This window comes from Phragmites australis, chromosome 7, assembly GCF_958298935.1.
Source record: "Phragmites australis chromosome 7, lpPhrAust1.1, whole genome shotgun sequence".
Classification (NCBI taxonomy): domain Eukaryota; kingdom Viridiplantae; phylum Streptophyta; class Magnoliopsida; order Poales; family Poaceae; genus Phragmites; species Phragmites australis.
The window spans coordinates 35,066,371-35,084,495 of NC_084927.1; the positions used below are offsets into that span (position 1 = coordinate 35,066,371).

At 44.3% G+C, this 18,125-nt stretch overlaps 2 protein-coding genes across 6 annotated transcripts; one reads left to right on the forward strand and one right to left on the reverse strand.

Annotated features, from left to right (window-relative positions):
• The first annotated feature begins 6,631 nt into the window (after positions 1-6,631).
• Positions 6,632-14,820, forward strand: LOC133925006 (uncharacterized). Of its 5 annotated transcripts, none has more exons than XM_062370791.1 (8): positions 6,632-7,009; positions 7,095-7,160; positions 7,254-12,851; positions 12,931-13,002; positions 13,083-13,201; positions 13,277-13,632; positions 13,994-14,344; positions 14,451-14,820. In XM_062370791.1, the coding sequence occupies exons 1-3, from the start codon at positions 6,706-6,708 to the stop codon at positions 12,800-12,802; spliced, it is 5,919 nt and encodes a 1,972-aa protein (XP_062226775.1). In that variant the 5' UTR covers positions 6,632-6,705; the 3' UTR covers positions 12,803-12,851; positions 12,931-13,002; positions 13,083-13,201; positions 13,277-13,632; positions 13,994-14,344; positions 14,451-14,820. The 5 variants fall into 5 exon arrangements, with proteins under 5 accessions (XP_062226775.1, XP_062226774.1, XP_062226776.1 ...); XM_062370790.1 differs by having other exon boundaries at positions 13,305-13,632; XM_062370792.1 differs by having other exon boundaries at positions 13,339-13,632.
• A 289-nt stretch (positions 14,821-15,109) lies between these two features.
• On the reverse strand, positions 15,110-17,137 carry LOC133925015 (transcription factor GTE2-like). The gene is made up of 3 exons (XM_062370817.1): positions 15,852-17,137; positions 15,589-15,754; positions 15,110-15,499 (listed from the first exon to the last, which is right to left on the reverse strand). The coding sequence occupies exons 1-3, from the start codon at positions 16,998-17,000 to the stop codon at positions 15,435-15,437; spliced, it is 1,380 nt and encodes a 459-aa protein (XP_062226801.1). The 5' UTR covers positions 17,001-17,137; the 3' UTR covers positions 15,110-15,434.
• Positions 17,138-18,125: the final 988 nt, after the last annotated feature.

The following is an 18,125-nucleotide window of genomic DNA, read 5'->3' on the forward strand; positions in this document are numbered from 1 at the left end:
GGGTTTGGTCATCAGCCTCTGTTGCCTGTATTAATTTTGCATCGTGTTGTGATGGCATACCGAAGTTCAGTTGTTTTTTTAGAGAGAACGAAGTTCATTTGTTGCTGTGATGTGAGGTTGAGGTTTCATGCGTTTCCACTTGTCTGAGGCCATTCAAGAGAATTTTATTGGATTCTGGTGTGGTTTGATATATGAATCGATGTGGATTGTCTTGTGTTTTCGTGTTTCAAGTCAGAAATGCTGTATTTGTCCCTCCTACGAGCATAAAGAAGGCATCAGTTGTACTTTTGACTACCCTTGTTTTACGTCGTGCTCAGAATTATGACTGAAACAGATGAACGAGGTAATCGAGAACAACAAAGAATTTCTCTTTATAAGAGGGGGGAAACATATCGCTTGCAAGCTGAGGTAGGCTTGCCGATAAAAACTTTCGATACGGAGCTCGGATGCGGTTTCGGTTTCGGATTAAAGATGTCTTAATCGGTTCGTCGTCTTTGTCACTTGACTGATGCATGCATCTGCCTCTGTTTGACTACAGAGGTTGGTGTGAAAAGGTTGCCAGAACCGTGATAACAGCGTTCGGGTTTTGGTTAAGTCTCGGTTTCTCAGTCATTATACGCGTCCTAGTTCCCTTAATTTTTGAAAGTTATGGTATTTCCATGAACGAAATGTCGTGTCCAACAAAAGAAAGGATACAAGGTATCTATCTCAACTCTCAGAGGACTAATTTAAGAAACCCAACAAAAAGAGCAAATGTTAAGGGCGCATCTATACAAAGCAATTACTAGCGTGCAAAAGTTTTTTTAAAAAAAAATAACTACAAGCCTGCTAGTAGCATAATTCGCAGAATGAAGGAGATCATTTAGGTCTCCGAGTCACATCAATCGGTCGCGCTCAGAGTTGTGCGCGCAACCACGAAGATGAAGTGAAGAAATCACTTCGGGTTCGGGAAACCGAGATGCTCGGTTTTCCGATTAACCGTGCTCGGATAATCGGTTGTCTAATTGTCTTAAGCACACGCCAAAGTGAAGGAGGCATGTTAAAAAAAATCAGCTGCCTGCATATAAAGTGCCTGCACTCCCCTACCTCTCGTATCACCATCGTAGCGTTGAGAGCCGCTCCTCTGACACACCAGCAGAGATACAAGAGATGGAGTTCCTGGCTGTCCTCATCAACATGGTGAGCTTAATCTCAGAGGGCTGCCGCAACGTGGAGAAGCTGCCGGCAGCTCTGACCTCGAGCGGAGTTGTCCAAGCTGCGGCGGCGCTCTCACTCGTCATCTACAAGTCTCCGCCAGGTATCTTCCTCGACCATGGCAAGGCGCCCTTATACTTATATTACGGCATTCTCGTTGCCGTAATTATCTTTGGATTTATAGAGGCATCTGCGGGTTTCTATGTGTCCGGCGACCTGACTGACCGGCGCCGGCGCGCCATCAGTATGACGATCCTGTAGGTTTCTATTTTACCCATTGTCCTTGTGGCTGGGCTTGGAGGCTTTGTCATCGTGAAATAGTATTAGTTAGTTGTAGGCTTGTAGCCACTGTTGTAGACGTGTATCAAAATTCAGTTGTGTTGTGTGAGTGACCATGAGATGCTTCTTTCTCTTGTAGTCTGGTCTTTATCTGATGTTCAGGTTATTATGTTGTAATGTAACTATTAAATGAGAAAGAAAATTTTTGGGTTCTAATGTGGTTTGTCTTGTATTTTTACATCCCTGTTTAATAATAAATCGGTTATATTTTTGTCCATTGTTTACTTCTCCCGCTGAAAATCAAGGCTGAAGCAGAGCAAAGGAGATAATTTAGAACAATAGACGTGCTATAAGTAAAGAATACATCAGTGTCGGATAATTACACCAACCGCGAAGCACGATAATTACAGAAATCAGCCAGAGAAACACACACAAAAGCTTGACTTCCTCTTCCATTTTGCGGAGCAAGACATATCTTTTCATTCAGGTTCAGAAAACAGAGCCAGAAAAAATTCGAAACTCGAAAGGCTGATTATTTGGCTGATTATTTTTCTTTTTCTTGTCAACAGAAGGATACATATACACCTGAAGATAGAATGTGCTTTTTCATAACAACTTGGTTCAAATAAGATTATCCAAACTAGCGCATCAACTTGTGTGAGTGTGTGACTGCACAGACTAGAAATTTAGCTTACGGCTGAATTATAGATATTTGTGTTAATAACGGTTGTATGCTAAGATACATCAGCTATTTATATTTAAATATTAGAATGTAAAATATAAATATAATTTTTGTTCATAATATTGTTTTAATTTTTTAATATTTGATTACACGCATATTTAATTGACATATTTTAATTGATTTGAAAAAGTGTGTTGATTGCTAGCGTAACTAAGTTAGAGTTTGCTGACGTAACCTTGTTGGACAAACGGTATCTACAACCAAAAAAATAATAAGGAAAGGCAAGTCACGAATTAGTCTTGGGACTGGACTCTATGATTTATTTTTTTAATTTTCTATATTGTTTCGTCTGTTTGTTGATCCATAGTTACAGTTAGTTAATCAATCAATTCGACGGTCGGATGTTTTGCTTTTTTATAGAAATGTTTATGATTTTCTTAGGATTAATATGAAGATATCAAAAAGAGCCTCTAATTAGTAAATATAAGATTTGATTGTTGACCATCAAAAATGCTCTGTGATAACGATAATGCGCCACACTCTCGCTTCTCAGCCTCTGATATGATAAACAGACAAGACCAATTTGATGAGATTGAACCTAATTATACCTGGTTCTGTCAAGAATCGGGATGGACCAGCGAGTAGGCTGCTAGTTTTTTAAGATCTCAATACGCGAGCCTGAGATGGTCCCAATATGTGGTTAGTTTGATTTTGTACTGATCATCTTAAGAAACCACTAATGCATGTAATTTAGCATGACAGGTTGCTGTATTGTGTTGAACTACTGGTACGTAATCATGGACGAGTTTGTTGATGGAATTGACGGACATCCTCAGACCATTTCGTCGCATCGCCATTTAATCAACAACCATTTGGGTGATGCTTCTCATAAAAATATTTCATCTGTATTAGTACTAACTAGTCGATAAATTCGTGCACTTGTACGAGCTAGTAATTTTGTGCTCGGTCAATCAGTTGTCTTGTTGTCGCACACGCCAAAGTGAAGTAGGAATCAGCAGTTAATTAAAACGCGAGAGCACATGCTTTCGAAGGCTGACAACAGCAGTGTTCTGTGTCTCAGACTTGTGCGTGCAACCACGACGGGAAACCGTGATGCTCAGTTTTCGGTTCGGTTCGGTTTCGGGAAACCAAAGTGAAGTAGTCAGCCACGTCCAGTGCCTTATATATGCAGCAGCGCGTGTTCATCCCCGGAAGCAAAACAACCAGAGCTCCCCACCTCTCCCATCACCGTTCTCCAAGCTCAAATCGAGAGCCGCTGCTCTGACACACTAGCAGAGATACAAGTGATGGAGCTCCTGGCTGTCCTCATCAGCATGGTGCGCTTGATCTCAGAGGCCTGCCGCAACGGGGAGAAGCTGCCGGCGGCTCTGATCTTGAGCGGAGTCGTCCAAGCTGCAGCGGCGCTAGCACTCGCCATTTTCAAGGCTCCGGGAGGTATCTTTCTTGACTATGGTAAGGCGCCTTTCTACTTATATTACGGTATTCTCGTTGCCATAATTATCTTTGGATTCATGGAGGCGTCTACAGGATTCTATGTGTCAGGCAACCTAACTGATCGGCGCTCCATCGGTATGACGATCATGTGGGTTTCTATTTTACCCATTGTCCTTGTGGCTGGGCTTGGAGGCTTTGTCATCGTGAAATAGTAGTAGTTAGTCGTAGGCTAGTAGCCACTGTTGTATGTTATATGTATTGAATATTGATTTCACATACTTATTATGAACGTGTACCGAAATTCAGTTGTGCTTTGTGAGTGACCATGAGATGCTTCTTTCTCTTGTAATATGGTCTCTATCTGAGGTATAGGTTACTATTTTGTAATGTTACTATTAAATGAGAAAGTTTTTTCTTGGGTTCTAATGTGATTTGTCTTGTATGTTTACATCTCTTTTCACTAATGGATCAGTTATAATTTCGTCCATTGTTTACTTCTCCCGCTGAAAATCAGGGCCGAAGCAGAGCAAAGGAGATAATTTAGAACAATTGACGTGCTATAAGGAAAGAATACATCAGTGTCGGATAATTACACCAACCGCTTCGAGCACGATAATTACAGAAATCAGTCAGAGAAACACACACAAAAGCTTGACTTCCTCTCTTCCATTTTGCAGAGCAAGACACATCTTTCCATTCAGGTTCAGAAAGCAGAGCCAGAAAAAATTCGAAACTCGAAAGGCTGATTATTTTTCTTTTTCTTGAAGAATTGAAGATAGGATGTGCTTTTCATAACAAATTGGTTCAAATAAGATTATCCAAATTTAATTGTTGACCATGCAAATATGCTCTGTGACAACAATAATGCACCACTCTCGCTTCTCAGCCTCTGATATGATAAACAGACCAGACCAATATGATGAGATTGAACCAAATTATATCTGGTTCTGTCAAGAATTGGGATGAACCAGCGAGCAGGCTGCTAGTTTTTGTAGATCTCAATACGCGAGCCACAGATGGTACCTGTATGTGGAGCTAGCTGGTTAGTTTGAATATCTACTGATCATCTTAAGAAGAGACTAATGCATGTAATTCAGCATGACAGGCTGCTGTGTTGTGTTGAATTACTGGTATGTAATTATGGACGAGTTTGTTAATGGAATTGAAGTACATCCTCAGAACATTTCGTCGCATCGCCATTTGCGCAAATCAACAACCATTTGGATGACGCTTCTCGCAAAAATATTTCATCTGTGTTAGTACTAACTAGTCGATCGATCAACCCATGCACTGGTACGAGCTGGTAATTTTTTAGAGATACGTTAATGCTGAAATTTTGCAAAAATGTTACTCGCATGTTCAATATTTAGGATATGGGAAAGTAGAATTTTTGTAATGATACTTTATGGTTTGCCATACAGAAATCGGAATTGGCAGCACAAAACGCAGTTGCTTCCGCTGATGGATGTTCGTGTGGTGTGTACGATCAGATACACGCGTACAACGGTGCAACGATTCAGAAAAAAGGGCCGAGGCCTGCCGATAAAAACTTTCCATATCCTTCCACGTGGCGATCGATGCCTAGCCGGGGTGCGGTTTCGGTTTCGGATTAAAGGTGTCTTAATCAGTTCATCATCTTTGTTACTTGACTGATGCACGCATCTGCCTCCGTTTAACTACAGAGGTTGTTGATGTGAAAAGTTGCCAGAACAGTGATAGCAGCGTTCGGGTCGTTATACGCGTCCTTAAAGCGCGAGAGCACATGCTTTCGAAGGCTGACAACAGCAGTGTTCTGCGTCTCAGATTTGTGCGCGCAACCACGACGGGGCCGTCAATCGGTCGCGCTCAGAATTTTGCTCGGTTTTCCCTTCGGGTTCGGGAAACCGAGATGCTCGGTTTTCATGTCGGGTTCGGGAGCCCGAGATGATCGTTTTTCCGGTTTCCCGTGCTCGGTTGTCTTAAGCACACGCCAAAGTCAGAGTGTTGTCTGAAGCAAATCAGTGCCGGAGCAGAGCAAAAGAGATTTAGAATAATAGACGTGCTGTAACGAAAGAATACATCAGTGTAGGATAATCACACCAACCGTCTGAAGCACGATAATTACAGAAATCAGCCAGAGAAAACACAGATAGCATCATAGATAAGCAGGTAGAATGCAAGAGTTGGGCTTGAGCCGCACAACTCGTGATCGCCGTGGCAGGTGGGCAATATGGCATGGCTCAGGTATTTATACCACCAACAGAACAAACCTATGCGACTATGATTGATCTAATTCGTTAGGAAAACGATGACTTATGACAGCGACAAGTGACACCAACAAAACTATGAATCAGCATGGTAGGTTACAGGAGCAGGCTAGGCTATGCAGATTGCAGTCACAACAGCAGGAAGGTAAAGGCAGGTATATACGAAAGAAACAGAAATTTAAAGTTAGATCGTCATTTTCTTATTTTATACTTATAAAATATTTGCTAAAAAATACTTTAATGAGTCTACCCGTGCTATTTGCTTATGTCACTTGCTAGTTAGAACAATAGATGTGCTATAGGGAAATAATGCATCGGTCTATTTATTTTTTATCTTATCTAAAATCAAACTATGGTATCATCTCTGACGTATCATATTTTTTAATTTTAAATTTATAATTGATATTATCGCACCTAATATTTATATTTTTTTACAATCCACGTGCACTTTTGCTAGTACTTAGAATAGTCCTGATCGGGCGGTTGTACAATTGTATTGCATGCACTTCGATACCATCCGAACGTCTGATCGCAGGTCGACCGGCTCAGTTCCAGGTCGACTAGGCCCAACTTAGCTTAACTCGTCATTTGAATGGGCTGGGCCAATGGACATAATTCGCTTTGGCTGGTAAACCCCACTCCCTTCCCCTCCCCTTCCAGTCGACCCCCCTTCTCTCTTCGACGCCACGACGACGCGGCCCTCTCAGTCGTGGACATACCCGTGCAGCAACATGTATACTTGGCATTGCTGCTCGCGGGCTCCACGTTCCATTATTGGCTTCCTACCCATCTTCGCCATCTGCTTCCTCCAGCGACCACCGCTGAAGAACACTGCTTCCTCCGGATCTGATGGAGGCGGTAGAGGACACCTACGTGGAGGCCGCGATCCTATGGCTGGCGCAAACCATCCTGGCGAGCCTCCTTGCTGGCAAGCTGGAGGCGTGGCTTCGCCAAGTTGGGCTCGCCGACGACACCGAGAAGCTCAGGTATGAGATCCTGAGGGTCGAGACGGTGGTTGCTGCTGGGAAGGGGAGGGCGACCGGGAACAAGCTGCTGGCCCGATGTCTCTGCCGTCTCAAGGAGCTGATGTATGATGCTGACGACGTGGTCGACGAGCTCGACTACTACAGGCTCAAACACCAGGTCGAAGGAGGTATATATACATCGATCCTTGCCTTGTGATACAAAAAACGCACGCGCCTCGCACCACGGTATTAATTTCCCTTTTCTTGGTGCAGATCCGACTGCTTGTGCTACTGAGCCCGAAAGCACGGACGGACTTCAGCAGCAGCAGGTCGAAAGAGGTAGTGTGTGTGTGTGTGTATAGATAGATAGATCCTTGTGGTAATAAACACGCCACGCACCACGGCCTTAGTTTCCCATGTTCTTTGCTGCAGTTACGCTTGCTCGCGCTATCGAGCCCGAAGGCACGGTTGGAGATGGATCGAGGGACAACGCTGGTACATCGAGTAGGAGCGACCGCAAAAAACGGTCCAAGGCATGGAAAGACTTTATTGTTGTTACAGAAGACGCTGACGGAAAGCCAAAGACAGCGCAGTGTATCCACTGCGACGCAAAGCTTGGATGCGACCCTCGTAACGGGACATCAGTTTTGCGCAATCATTCCAAGAGTGACAGTTGCAAGAGAAAACGTGCAGCAAGTGAACAACCGTCAAACCCTTCATTTTCCTCCTGTAGTGCCGGTGATGGTGCACAAAATGGGGCCACTGTTTCGATTCATGATTCAGACAGCAGAAAAAGAAAGAGAATTGATGAGGCGTCAGCACACAACACGGCAGCTAACAAAAACCCCTGGAACAAGGCCGAATTCTGCAATAGAATCGAACAAACGACCAATCAGTTAAAAGAGGCTATCAGTGAGGTTCAGAAGCTATATGGATCAGACTCCGTTGCAAGTACGAATGTCTGTAAGAACACAGCTGCAGATCCGCGCCGAAGAACATCAAGTCTTGTTCAACGCAAAATGTATGGGAGACTTGCTGAGAAGGACTCCATCATGAAGCTGATGACAGAAGACAAATCTGACAGTGTACTTGTTTTGCCTATTGTAGGCATTGGAGGAATCGGGAAGACAGCTCTTGCTCAACACATATACAATGACCCAACTGTGAAAAGCCAGTTTGACCACAGGATATGGGTTTGGGTGTCTAACAGTGTAGATGAAGTGAGACTCGCAAGGGAGATGTTAGACTTTGTTTCTGAAGAAAAGCATGAAGGAATAAGCAGCTTGGCCAAACTTCAGGAGATCTTGCAGAGTCATGTCACATCAAATAGGTTTCTACTTATTTTGGATGATGTCTGGGGCAACATGGATGAGCACACATGGAGCAAACTGTTGGCTCCATTGAAGTCTGACAATGCGAAGGGCAATGTCATTATTGTGACCACTAGACAAATATCTATTGCAAAAAGAATAGGCACAGTTGAACCGATTAAGTTAGATGGTTTACAGGATTATAATTTCTGGTTATTATTTAGAGCATGTGCATTTGGTGATGACAAATACGAAGGACATCCAAGTCTAAACATCATCGGTTGGCAAATAGCAAAGAAGTTACAGGGTAACCCATTAGCAGCAGAAACTGCAGGGATGCTATTAAGAGAGCATCTTATCATTGACCATTGGAGTAACATTCTAAAGAATGAAAACTGGAAATCCCTAAAACTCAATGGAGGCATCATGCCTGCTTTGAAGCTTAGCTATGATTACCTACCTGACCACTTACAACATTGCTTCAGGTATTGTTGTCTGTTCCCCAAGGATCATCACTTTGGTGGAGTGGAGTTAGTCCGAATTTGGATTTCACAAGGATTTGTGGATAGTAGCCATACCAGTAAAAGTTTAGAGGACACAGGGAATAACTATTTGGCTGATTTGATGGACTCGAGCTTGTTTGAGCAAGTCAAATGTAAGCGGCATTCTCAGGAATGCTTTGTCATGCATGGTCTTATGCATGATTTAGCTTGGAAGGTTTCAAGAGCTGAATTTGGGACTATAGATGGCTGGGACTGTGAAGAAATCTTACCAACTGTGCGCCATCTATCAATAGTTACTGATTCTGCTTTTTCTCATGAAAAAATGGAAGAAAATCCGCTGCAGGTTGAATCTGTGAGAAAGCTGAGGTCCTTGATATTAATTGGCAATTATGACCCGTCTTTTTTCAGATACTTCCAGAATATGTTCAAACAAGCAGAAAATTTACGTTTGCTGCAAATCTCTGCAACTTCTGTTGATTTTGTTTCTTTCCTGCACAATTTGGAATGTCGTACCCATCTTCGCTACCTGAAACTTGAGAACAAATGGATTGGTGAAGATTTGTCGATACCTATGAGCAAGTTTTACCATCTTGAAGTATTAGATGCTGGACACCCAACTATAGTTCATGGTATGATTGATCTTGTCAGCATGAGGTATCTTCTTGTGACAAAGGGAGCACGCTCTTCTATTACTAGTGTTGGTGAAATGAGCAATCATCAAGATGTGCCGAATTTCACGGATCAAAATTCTAGCTGCTCTGAGATAACACAACTTCAATCCATGAACAAGCTTGTACAACTTGGTGTGTTTCAACTCGAAAATGTCAGTAGTGCCGAGGCTTATGGGCCAAAACTGAGAGATAAACAACACTTGCAAAAGCTTCACTTGTCTTGGAACGATACTTTGTCACAGGATGGATATGATAGTCGAAGTTCTGGACAATTTGTTGACACAGCGAAAGAGGTTCTTGAGGGTCTTGAACCACATCGCAACCTAAAGCATCTACAGATTTCTGGGTACAGCAGTGCTACCTCCCCAGTTTGGCTTGGTACTTCAGTTTACTGTTTGCAGACGCTTCATCTCGAGGATTGTGGAGAATGGCAAATACTTCCCTCTCTGGGAAGGCTATCGTTTCTTACAAAATTGAAGTTAAGGAAAATGCAGAAAGTAACAGAACTATCGATTCCTTCACTGGAGGAGCTGGTGCTGATTGAAATGCCACAGTTGGAGAGATGTTCCTGCAATTCCGTGAGGGACTTGAACTCTAGTTTAAGGATACTGAAGATTAAGAGATGCAGTGAACTGAAGGTCTTTCCTCTCTTCGAGAGCTGCGAGAAACTCAAAATCGAGAAGAAGTCATGGTTGTCCCATCTTACGAAGCTTACCATCCGTGATTGTCCTCGTTTAACGATATCAAATCCTCTACCACCTTCAAGTAGCGGTTGTAAATTGTCCATCGCGAGAGTTTCGACACTTCCAACGATGGAGGGATCATCCAATGGAGAATTGATAATTAAAGACGATTCCGATTCCGATCCATGTTTTCCATGTGATGAGGATTCCGATGGGCTGACAAACCTGGACGACAAAATTGTGTCATTCCATAATCTGAGGGACCTGACTCGCTTGCAAATAGCAGGGTGTGAAAATCTATCGTCTATTTCACTCGAAGGTTTCAGGCAACTCGTCAGCTTAAAGAGTTTGGAAATAGTCTGCTGCACAAAACTTTTCTCTTCAGTTGTTCTGCCAGAGCATACCCATGAATACATGGCAGACGCAAATTTCATCGCCCTCCCATCTCTCAAGCATCTCAGGATTGATTCATGTGGAATAACCGGGAAGTGGCTAACTGTGATACTAAAACATGTACCACGATTAGAGGAGTTGCATTTAAAGAATCTGAATGTATCAGGGCTATTGATAGAAGGGAAAGAGAGTGGTTTATCACATCTTGAGAAATTGAGTATTGTTTGTTGTAGATCGCTCACCGCGCTTGAGGGCTTGGATTCCTGCACAACACTGGAGAAATTGAATATTGTTAGTTGTGCATCTCTCACCGCACTAGAGGGCTTGGATTCCTGCACAGCACTGAAGGAATTGAATATTGAGGGTTGTCATTCGCTCACCGCGCTAGAGGGCTTGCAATCCCGCCTAAAAAAATTACAAATATTGGGCAACCAAAGTTTGAAATGTCTACAGCTGGATTTCTGCACAGCACTGGAGGAATTTAAAATTGTTGGTTGTAGATCTCTCACCGCACTAGAGGGCTTGGATTCCTGCACAGCACTGAAGGAATTGAATATTGAGGGTTGTTATTCGCTCACCGCGCTAGAGGGCTTGCAATCCCGCCTAAAAAAACTACAAATATGGGACAGCCAAAGTTTGAAATGTCTACAGCTGGATTCCTGCACAGTACTGGAGGAATTTAAAATTGTTGGTTGTAGATCTCTCACCGCACTAGAGGGCTTGGATTCCTGCACAGCACTGAAGGAATTGAATATTGAGGGTTGTCATTCGCTCACCGCGCTAGAGGGCTTGCAATCCCGCCTAAAAAAATTACAAATATTGAGCAACCAAAGTTTGAAATGTCTACAGCTGGATTCCTGCACAGCACTGGAGGAATTTAAAATTGTTGGTTGTAGATCTCTCACCGCACTAGAGGGCTTGGATTCCTGCACAGCACTGAAGGAATTGAATATTGAGGGTTGTCATTCGCTCACCGCGCTAGAGGGCTTGCAATCTCGCCTAAAAAAACTACAAATATGGGGCAGCCAAAGTTTGAAATGTCTACAGCTGGATTCCTGCACAGCACTGGAGGAATTTAAAATTGTTGGTTGTAGATCTCTCACCGTACTAGAGGGCTTGGATTCCTGCACAGCACTGAAGGAATTGAATATTGAGGGTTGTCATTCGCTCACCGCGCTAGAGGGCTTGCAATCCCGCCTAAAAAAACTACAAATATGGGGCAGCCAAAGTTTGAAATGTCTACAGCTGGATTCCTGCACAGCACTGGAGGAATTTAAAATTGTTGGTTGTAGATCTCTCACCGTACTAGAGGGCTTGGATTCCTGCACAGCACTGAAGGAATTGAATATTAAGGGTTGTCATTCGCTCACCGCGCTAGAGGGCTTGCAATCCCGCCTAAAAAAATTACAAATATTAGGCAACCAAAGTTTGAAATGTCTACAGCTGGATTCCTGCACAGCACTGGAGGAATTTAAAATTGTTGGTTGTAGATCTCTCACCGCACTAGAGGGCTTGGATTCCTGCACAGCACTTAAGGAATTGAATATTGAGGGTTGGCATTCGCTCACCGCGCCAGAGGGCTTGCAATCCCGCCTAAAAAAACTACAAATATGGGACAACCAAAGTTTGAAATGTCTACAGCTGGATTCCTGCACAGCACTGGAGGAATTTAAAATTGTTGATTGTAGATCTCTCACCGCACTAGAGGGCTTGGATTCCTGCAGAGCACTGAAAGAATTGAATATTGAGGGTTGTCATTCGCTCACCGCGCTAGAGGGCTTACAATCCCGCCTAAAAAAATTACAAATATTGGGCAACCAAAGTTTGAAATGTCTACAGCTGGATTCCTGCACAGCACTAGAGGAATTGGATATTAATAGGTGTAATTCGCTCACCGCGCTAGATGGCTTGCAATCCCTCGGCGGTCTCAGGTATTTGAAATTATCCGTCTGCCCTGGTTTACCTCAATGTTTTGAGCATCTGTCAATACAGGGCTATGAGCTGTACCCTCAACTGGAAAGGCTTCAGATCGATGGCCCCTCTTTCCTTACCAAGTCATTCTGCAAGCACCTCACTTCCCTCCAACGCCTACAATTCAACGCTTTGCTCAGCCAAGTTACGAAACTAACAGATGAGCAGGAGAGTGCGCTTCGTCTCCTCACGTCCCTCCAGGAGCTCGATTTTTGGAGTTGCCGGGGTCTAGCAGATCTTCCTGTGGGTCTCCACAGCCTTCCCTCCCTCAAGAGGTTGAAGATCTCCAATTGTAGGAGTATCTCAAGACTGCCACAAATGGGCCTCCCACCTACGCTGGAAGAGTTGGATGTTAGCTGGTGCAGCGATGAGCTATCTGAGCAATGCAGAAAGCTAGCAACAAGCAAGCTAAAGGTCAAAATTGGTTACTTATTACAGGGCGGTACGTGAACTGATTACTGGGTGGCTTGTTCAGCACACGTTTCTACCTGAGCAGCAGGTATGCTTCTACCGTTGATCATATTATCTTCGGGCTTTGCATATCCTCAGTGAGGTTAAAGCACGCAGTCTCCTTGCAGGCGTTCAAGCTTCTGTACATACCAGTGCTGCAGTGGCGTTGAGAAAATTTGTGTGCTATCATGTTCAACGAGGTAACTGTTTTGCTGTCACAAGACTGAAAAGACTCTATCTCGTTCAAAGGGATGATTATCGCTTATTTCGTTGACTACAGAAGGGACTCCGAGATATATCTGAAGATACATTGTGCTTTTCATAAACAAAATTTGGTGTAAATAAGCGTATTCAAAATTTTCATGCTAACCATGCAAAATGCTCTGCAACTACAACAAGGTACTCTCCAATTCTCAGCCTTAATTTGAGATTAATTATTGTGGATTAATGATTGTGGATCACTCACCGCGCTAGAGGGCTTGCAATCCCTCGGCGGTCTCAGGTCTTTGGTGGTATCCGGCTGCCGTTTTTTACAGCTCCAAATTGAGAATTGCTACAAACTCACAGATCTTCCTGTGAGACTGCTAACGTGCGATCTCTCAACACTGGTTGATAATCACTTTCGTAGTATGCGATTGCTTGCCACAAATGGGCCTCCACCTACGCTGGAAAAGCTGGATGTTATCTGTTGCAGCGATGAGCTAACCGAGCAATGCAGAAAGCTAGCAACAAGCAAGCTAAAGGTCAGAATTGATGACAAGGAATATGTTGTGAATCGTTGAGCACACGTTTCTACTAGCACGTCAGATTACATTGTATTGCTTTCCAAGGTATGTTGCTACCATATCATGTTATCTTCAGGGTTTACATATCCTCCATGTCATGGTAAAGTAAGCATTACAGAAGCCAGATTCTTAGAATACGGTTAGTGGCGTGTCAGTATTTGAAGGAGGTGGTCAGGGAGTGTTTTACCCAGATTTATGAGTGACGGCCTAGTCGGAGGATTGGAGCGCCTTAGCATCTCCTGTTTTCACCTATGTCAATCTTTTTTATGTTTTTTTTTTTGTGTGCATCTTAACTATGCAGAAATCGGGAGTGTTCTCAATATAATTATATCACCTTATGTAATTGTCTGAGTTCAATAAAAACTTCCTTTATCGAAAAATGCTAAAGTAAGCAATCTCTTTGCAGGCATTCAAGCTACTGTACATTCTATTGCTACATCGTCTGTCTTCCGGATCAATACAAGTATCATACAATTAGCTGTTCAAGAAGGTGTTCACACAACACACAACCCTGTTTCTCCTGGATCACCTGTTGCAAGGCTTATGTTTGCCGGACAAGAGGCCAAAGGAGTGGTTCTTTTTACTCAGAAGCATCAAAAACTGAATTTCTCGTGCCAGATTCTGCGCGGATTTTGTTTCACTTCTGAGCCTCGTCCTCACGTGGTCGTGTTGCTGATTTACGGTTGCCGTGCTTTGTTATAAACTTGTTGGGATTCCCGAAAGCTCAGAGTATTTGTGTGCTATCATGTCCAACGAGGTAACTGTTTTTCTGTCATATAAACTGAAAGCAGTATCCTTTATTCATCTTACCTCGCGAATTCAAAACCCAAAAGGCTGATTATTTTTCTTTTTCTCGACTACAGAAGGGAATATAAGATATATCTGAAGATACAATGTGCTTTTATTTCGAATCATGCAAAAATGTTCTGCAACTACAATACTGCACTCCAGCTCTCATCCTCTGATGTGATAAACAGTCGAGACCAATATGATGGGATTGAGCCAACTCATACCTCGCTGTCATAAATCAAGATGGGCTAGCGAGCAGACAGCTAGTCTGTGCATAAATTTGAGTATGCAGCCTGCGACGCACTGTGTTACTGCCGATTGATTTTCATTATTCTGTCTGGGCCTTTTGAAGGCAAACATGTCGCACCTTTGATTGTCATTGAATTCAGGTAATTTTTCTGCTGATGTGAAGCAGTTCTGTAAGTGGTAGTTTCAAAAACTCAAGGTCTTGTGGTGTTAGCAAAACAGCATGGGCAACTGTTGATATCGAAGGGTAGAATTTTCACACAACAAGCAACACCACTGGTACAAATAGATAAAATGAACACAGATCTGGATGGTCGCTAACATTTATCTGACGTATGCATCTCAAAAAAGCTGATATAACTCTCATCACACCAATAGTCATCACCGGACCAAGATAATGTCTTGCTACTTATAATACCACAACATCGTCAAGGACATAAAAAAGGTGCAACATAACAGCTGTACTATGAAGAACACAGAGACAAGAGCACCTTCATATCAGAAGGCCAGATCAACTAATACAAACGCCCCGGTAACTTCCACCACCTGCTTATATATACATGGTCCAGCTCTGCTACCAGATTACCCACAAAACCATTCCGTTATCTATACCAAGTCTGTGCTACCAGATTACCCACAAAGCCATTCCGTTATCAAAACTAACTAGTCAACTAAACCCCAAGCAGGCACACACGTCTCAGAAACAACTTACAAAATACTTACAGCTTCCTCTAGCTCTACTCGAATCACCCAAGGCCAACAAGAACTCACATCATCCAAGTACTCAAATATTACTGTTAAAATAACCTCCCCTACACCAAAGAATGAGCATTGCCAGCTCCCGAGGCACTGTCCCCTGAGCTCCCCGACTCAGAACCTGTATAAGGCAAATAGTAAACAGTGTAAAAGTTCCGGATCATGAAGAAGTTGGAATTTTTAAAGTACAAATAGGTGGCTTGATCATACCGGTGGACGATGAGCCGCTGCCGGAACCACCAGAGCCACTGGCAACCTCAGCATCCTTCTCAATCTCCATTGATTGGTAAGTGGCTGTTGGCATCTCATCTCCAATATCTATATATTCATCCACCTGCTCGGCCATTGTGGTACTCTTCACAGGGTTCTCACTCTCCTGTGAACAAGAAAACAAACAAACCAACATGAGAACCAAATTCGCACATCCACTAGCTGCAACCAAGAACAACGCCTGCTGGTCCTATTGCCATTACCGCATCATCATTGTCAACCAATGTAGGCACAGTGCCATTCACTGGCACAATACTGTCCTCAGCAACAACTGCATCCGTTATATCAGCAATGCCACCATTCGTCATCGCAGCCCGTTGGCTCTTCTTGAGCGCTTTGTTGCAGTTGGTGACGAATCGATCAAGCTCCCACTGTGTCTCGACATCCATCTCATCAATATCCAGCTCAATCTCATCCCCAAGCATCTCTGGATTGCTGTTCCTCTTCCGTACAATCTGCAGCACATTATGCATCTTCTCTTCGGGCAAGCTCTCTAGCCCCAGCCTCAGCATGTCCTTCTCCTCCAGGCTCATCTCCCTCTTGTTAGGCTCCCTCGCCTTCGGCTTCCGCATCTTCATGTTCCCAGTCCTCGGCTTCACCTTTGCCTCAACCGCCGGTGGCGGCAATTCCACTGGTACTGGCCTCGGCGGCTCAAGGCGCTTACACTCTTCCTCGAACCAAGCGACCGCCGCTTTGTACATCTTCTCGAAGTACGCGAGGAGGGCGCCTGCGAAGGTGTGGACCTCGTGCCCGGCCGGGTTGTACCGCAGCGCGTTGGAGAAGATGAGCCGGACGTCGGCGGCGAAGGCGTCAAGAGAGGGGTACCTCCCGGCGGCGAGGTTCTCCTTCACCGTGCCGAGATCCATGGGGCTCTTGATGACGGTGTGGTAGTCGTGGAGCCCGAGGCGGTCGACCTCCACTGGGGCGTTGAACCACACGCTTCGCTTGTCCTTCCGCAGCTTCGTCAGGATCTGCCCGCACCTCTTCCGCATCGCCCCCTGAAGTTTCGCCGGAGGCGGGGGATGGTCCCGGAGCGGCGACCCATGGCGCTTCGGCTGGCTCTGCTGCTGCCACGTGTCGATGCGGGAGAGGAGGGCGCGGACCTGGCCGAGCTCGCCGCTGAGGCGGTCCCGGAGCGCGCAAGCCTCGCGGTGGCCCATGGAACCTGTCCGGAAGGTCACGTAGCTGGCCGGCGGCGAGGTCACCGACGTCGGCTTCCACCCGTCGGCGCGTGGGAGGCGGTGGTTGAGGTTAGGGTTGGGGGGTATGGTCGCGAGCGGGGTGCGGGTCTCCCCCCAATTGTTGTGGTGCTGGTGGGCCCCGCTCCGGTCGGCGAGGAGGGCGGAGGCCATCGCCAGCGAGGGTTTCGCGTGCTCGAATGGTGGGCTCGCGATTTGGATCCGAGCCCCGAGAGAAAGAGAGAGAGAGAGAGAGCAGGGGAGGGGAGGAGGGGAAGGGGATTTTTCGTGGCGGGTGGATTTATCTGGACCATTGCTGTGGAGAATGGACGGTTGGGATAGGTTGATATGCTTTCGGCTGCGGGAATCGTCGACGTGACCGTGGACGCTTGGTTGACGGGTCGTTGGAGGTCACTGACATGTGGGGCTGTCACCTCAGTGAGCAGGAGCAGGTAGATGCAACGGTTGGTGGCATGTGTAACCGCTAATGTGCAGATTTGCGAGCTGATTGGCGTTTTCGCGGGAACTTGGGCTTGCGCGATTCCCGCGTTCAGCGATTACGCTCCATCTTGTTCCTATCCTAGAAATAAATCACAGTAAAACTAGCAGCCAGTATGCATTTGATTGTCAGGTACTGGGCATCCATGAATTCACATCTCCAGTACTGAGCTTTTGGCATCCATGAATGGTACGTTTGGTCACAGGACAAGGTTTGATAGGCTTTAACTATACATGTTTTGTTGAATAGGATAATTTGATTTCTTGTTTGCTAGTATGAATATGGTGATTTAATTTCTTGTTTAGTTAGATGAATTTAGCTAAAAGTTTGTAAGACTCGGTTATCATATATTTAATTTTTTAATCAAAAATATAATCATATGAGATCTTACTTTATTGATTTAATTACAATGAATATAATAATATAATCAGATCGTAATTCAGATAAATAGTTTAGAAAATAATATTATTTAAAGTGTACTAACAAAAAATATATTTAATCTAATCAAACAGAATATGTCACATCAACAGAGATAAAACTCATCTAGCTCCGTCCAATAGTTTTTAACAAATAGACTCATCTAACATCTGAAAAGAAAATTTCTTTTAGATGATCATCTCATCTAACTTACCTTTCAACCAAACGTCTCACAAAGCTAGATAACCATCGCGCATTCAAAATATCTCCAACCAAACCCACCCGAATTCACATCTCGATAGACCGATACACCGTGCATGTGAGCGCCATGCTGGCATCGCATATTTTTGTTGCTTTCGGATCTGAGCAAAGCGTGCGTACCA

Bases quoted from the DNA above. Each gene is read 5' to 3' on its own strand.
- LOC133925006 (XM_062370789.1), top strand. From the start codon at position 6,706: ATGGAGGCGGTAGAGGACACCTACGTGGAGGCCGCGATCCTATGGCTG. The intron at 7,010-7,094 runs GTATATATACAT...TTCTTGGTGCAG, and splicing joins CAAACACCAGGTCGAAGGAG to ATCCGACTGCTTGTGCTACT. The intron at 12,767-13,545 runs GTCAAAATTGGT...AGCAAGCTAAAG, and splicing joins TAGCAACAAGCAAGCTAAAG to GTCAGAATTGATGACAAGGA.
- LOC133925015 (XM_062370817.1), bottom strand. From the start codon at position 17,000: ATGGCCTCCGCCCTCCTCGCCGACCGGAGCGGGGCCCACCAGCACCAC. The intron at 15,755-15,851 runs GTAATGGCAATA...TCTTGTTCACAG, and splicing joins TGGTTGACAATGATGATGCG to GAGAGTGAGAACCCTGTGAA. The intron at 15,500-15,588 runs GTATGATCAAGC...TGCCTTATACAG, and splicing joins CAGCGGCTCATCGTCCACCG to GTTCTGAGTCGGGGAGCTCA.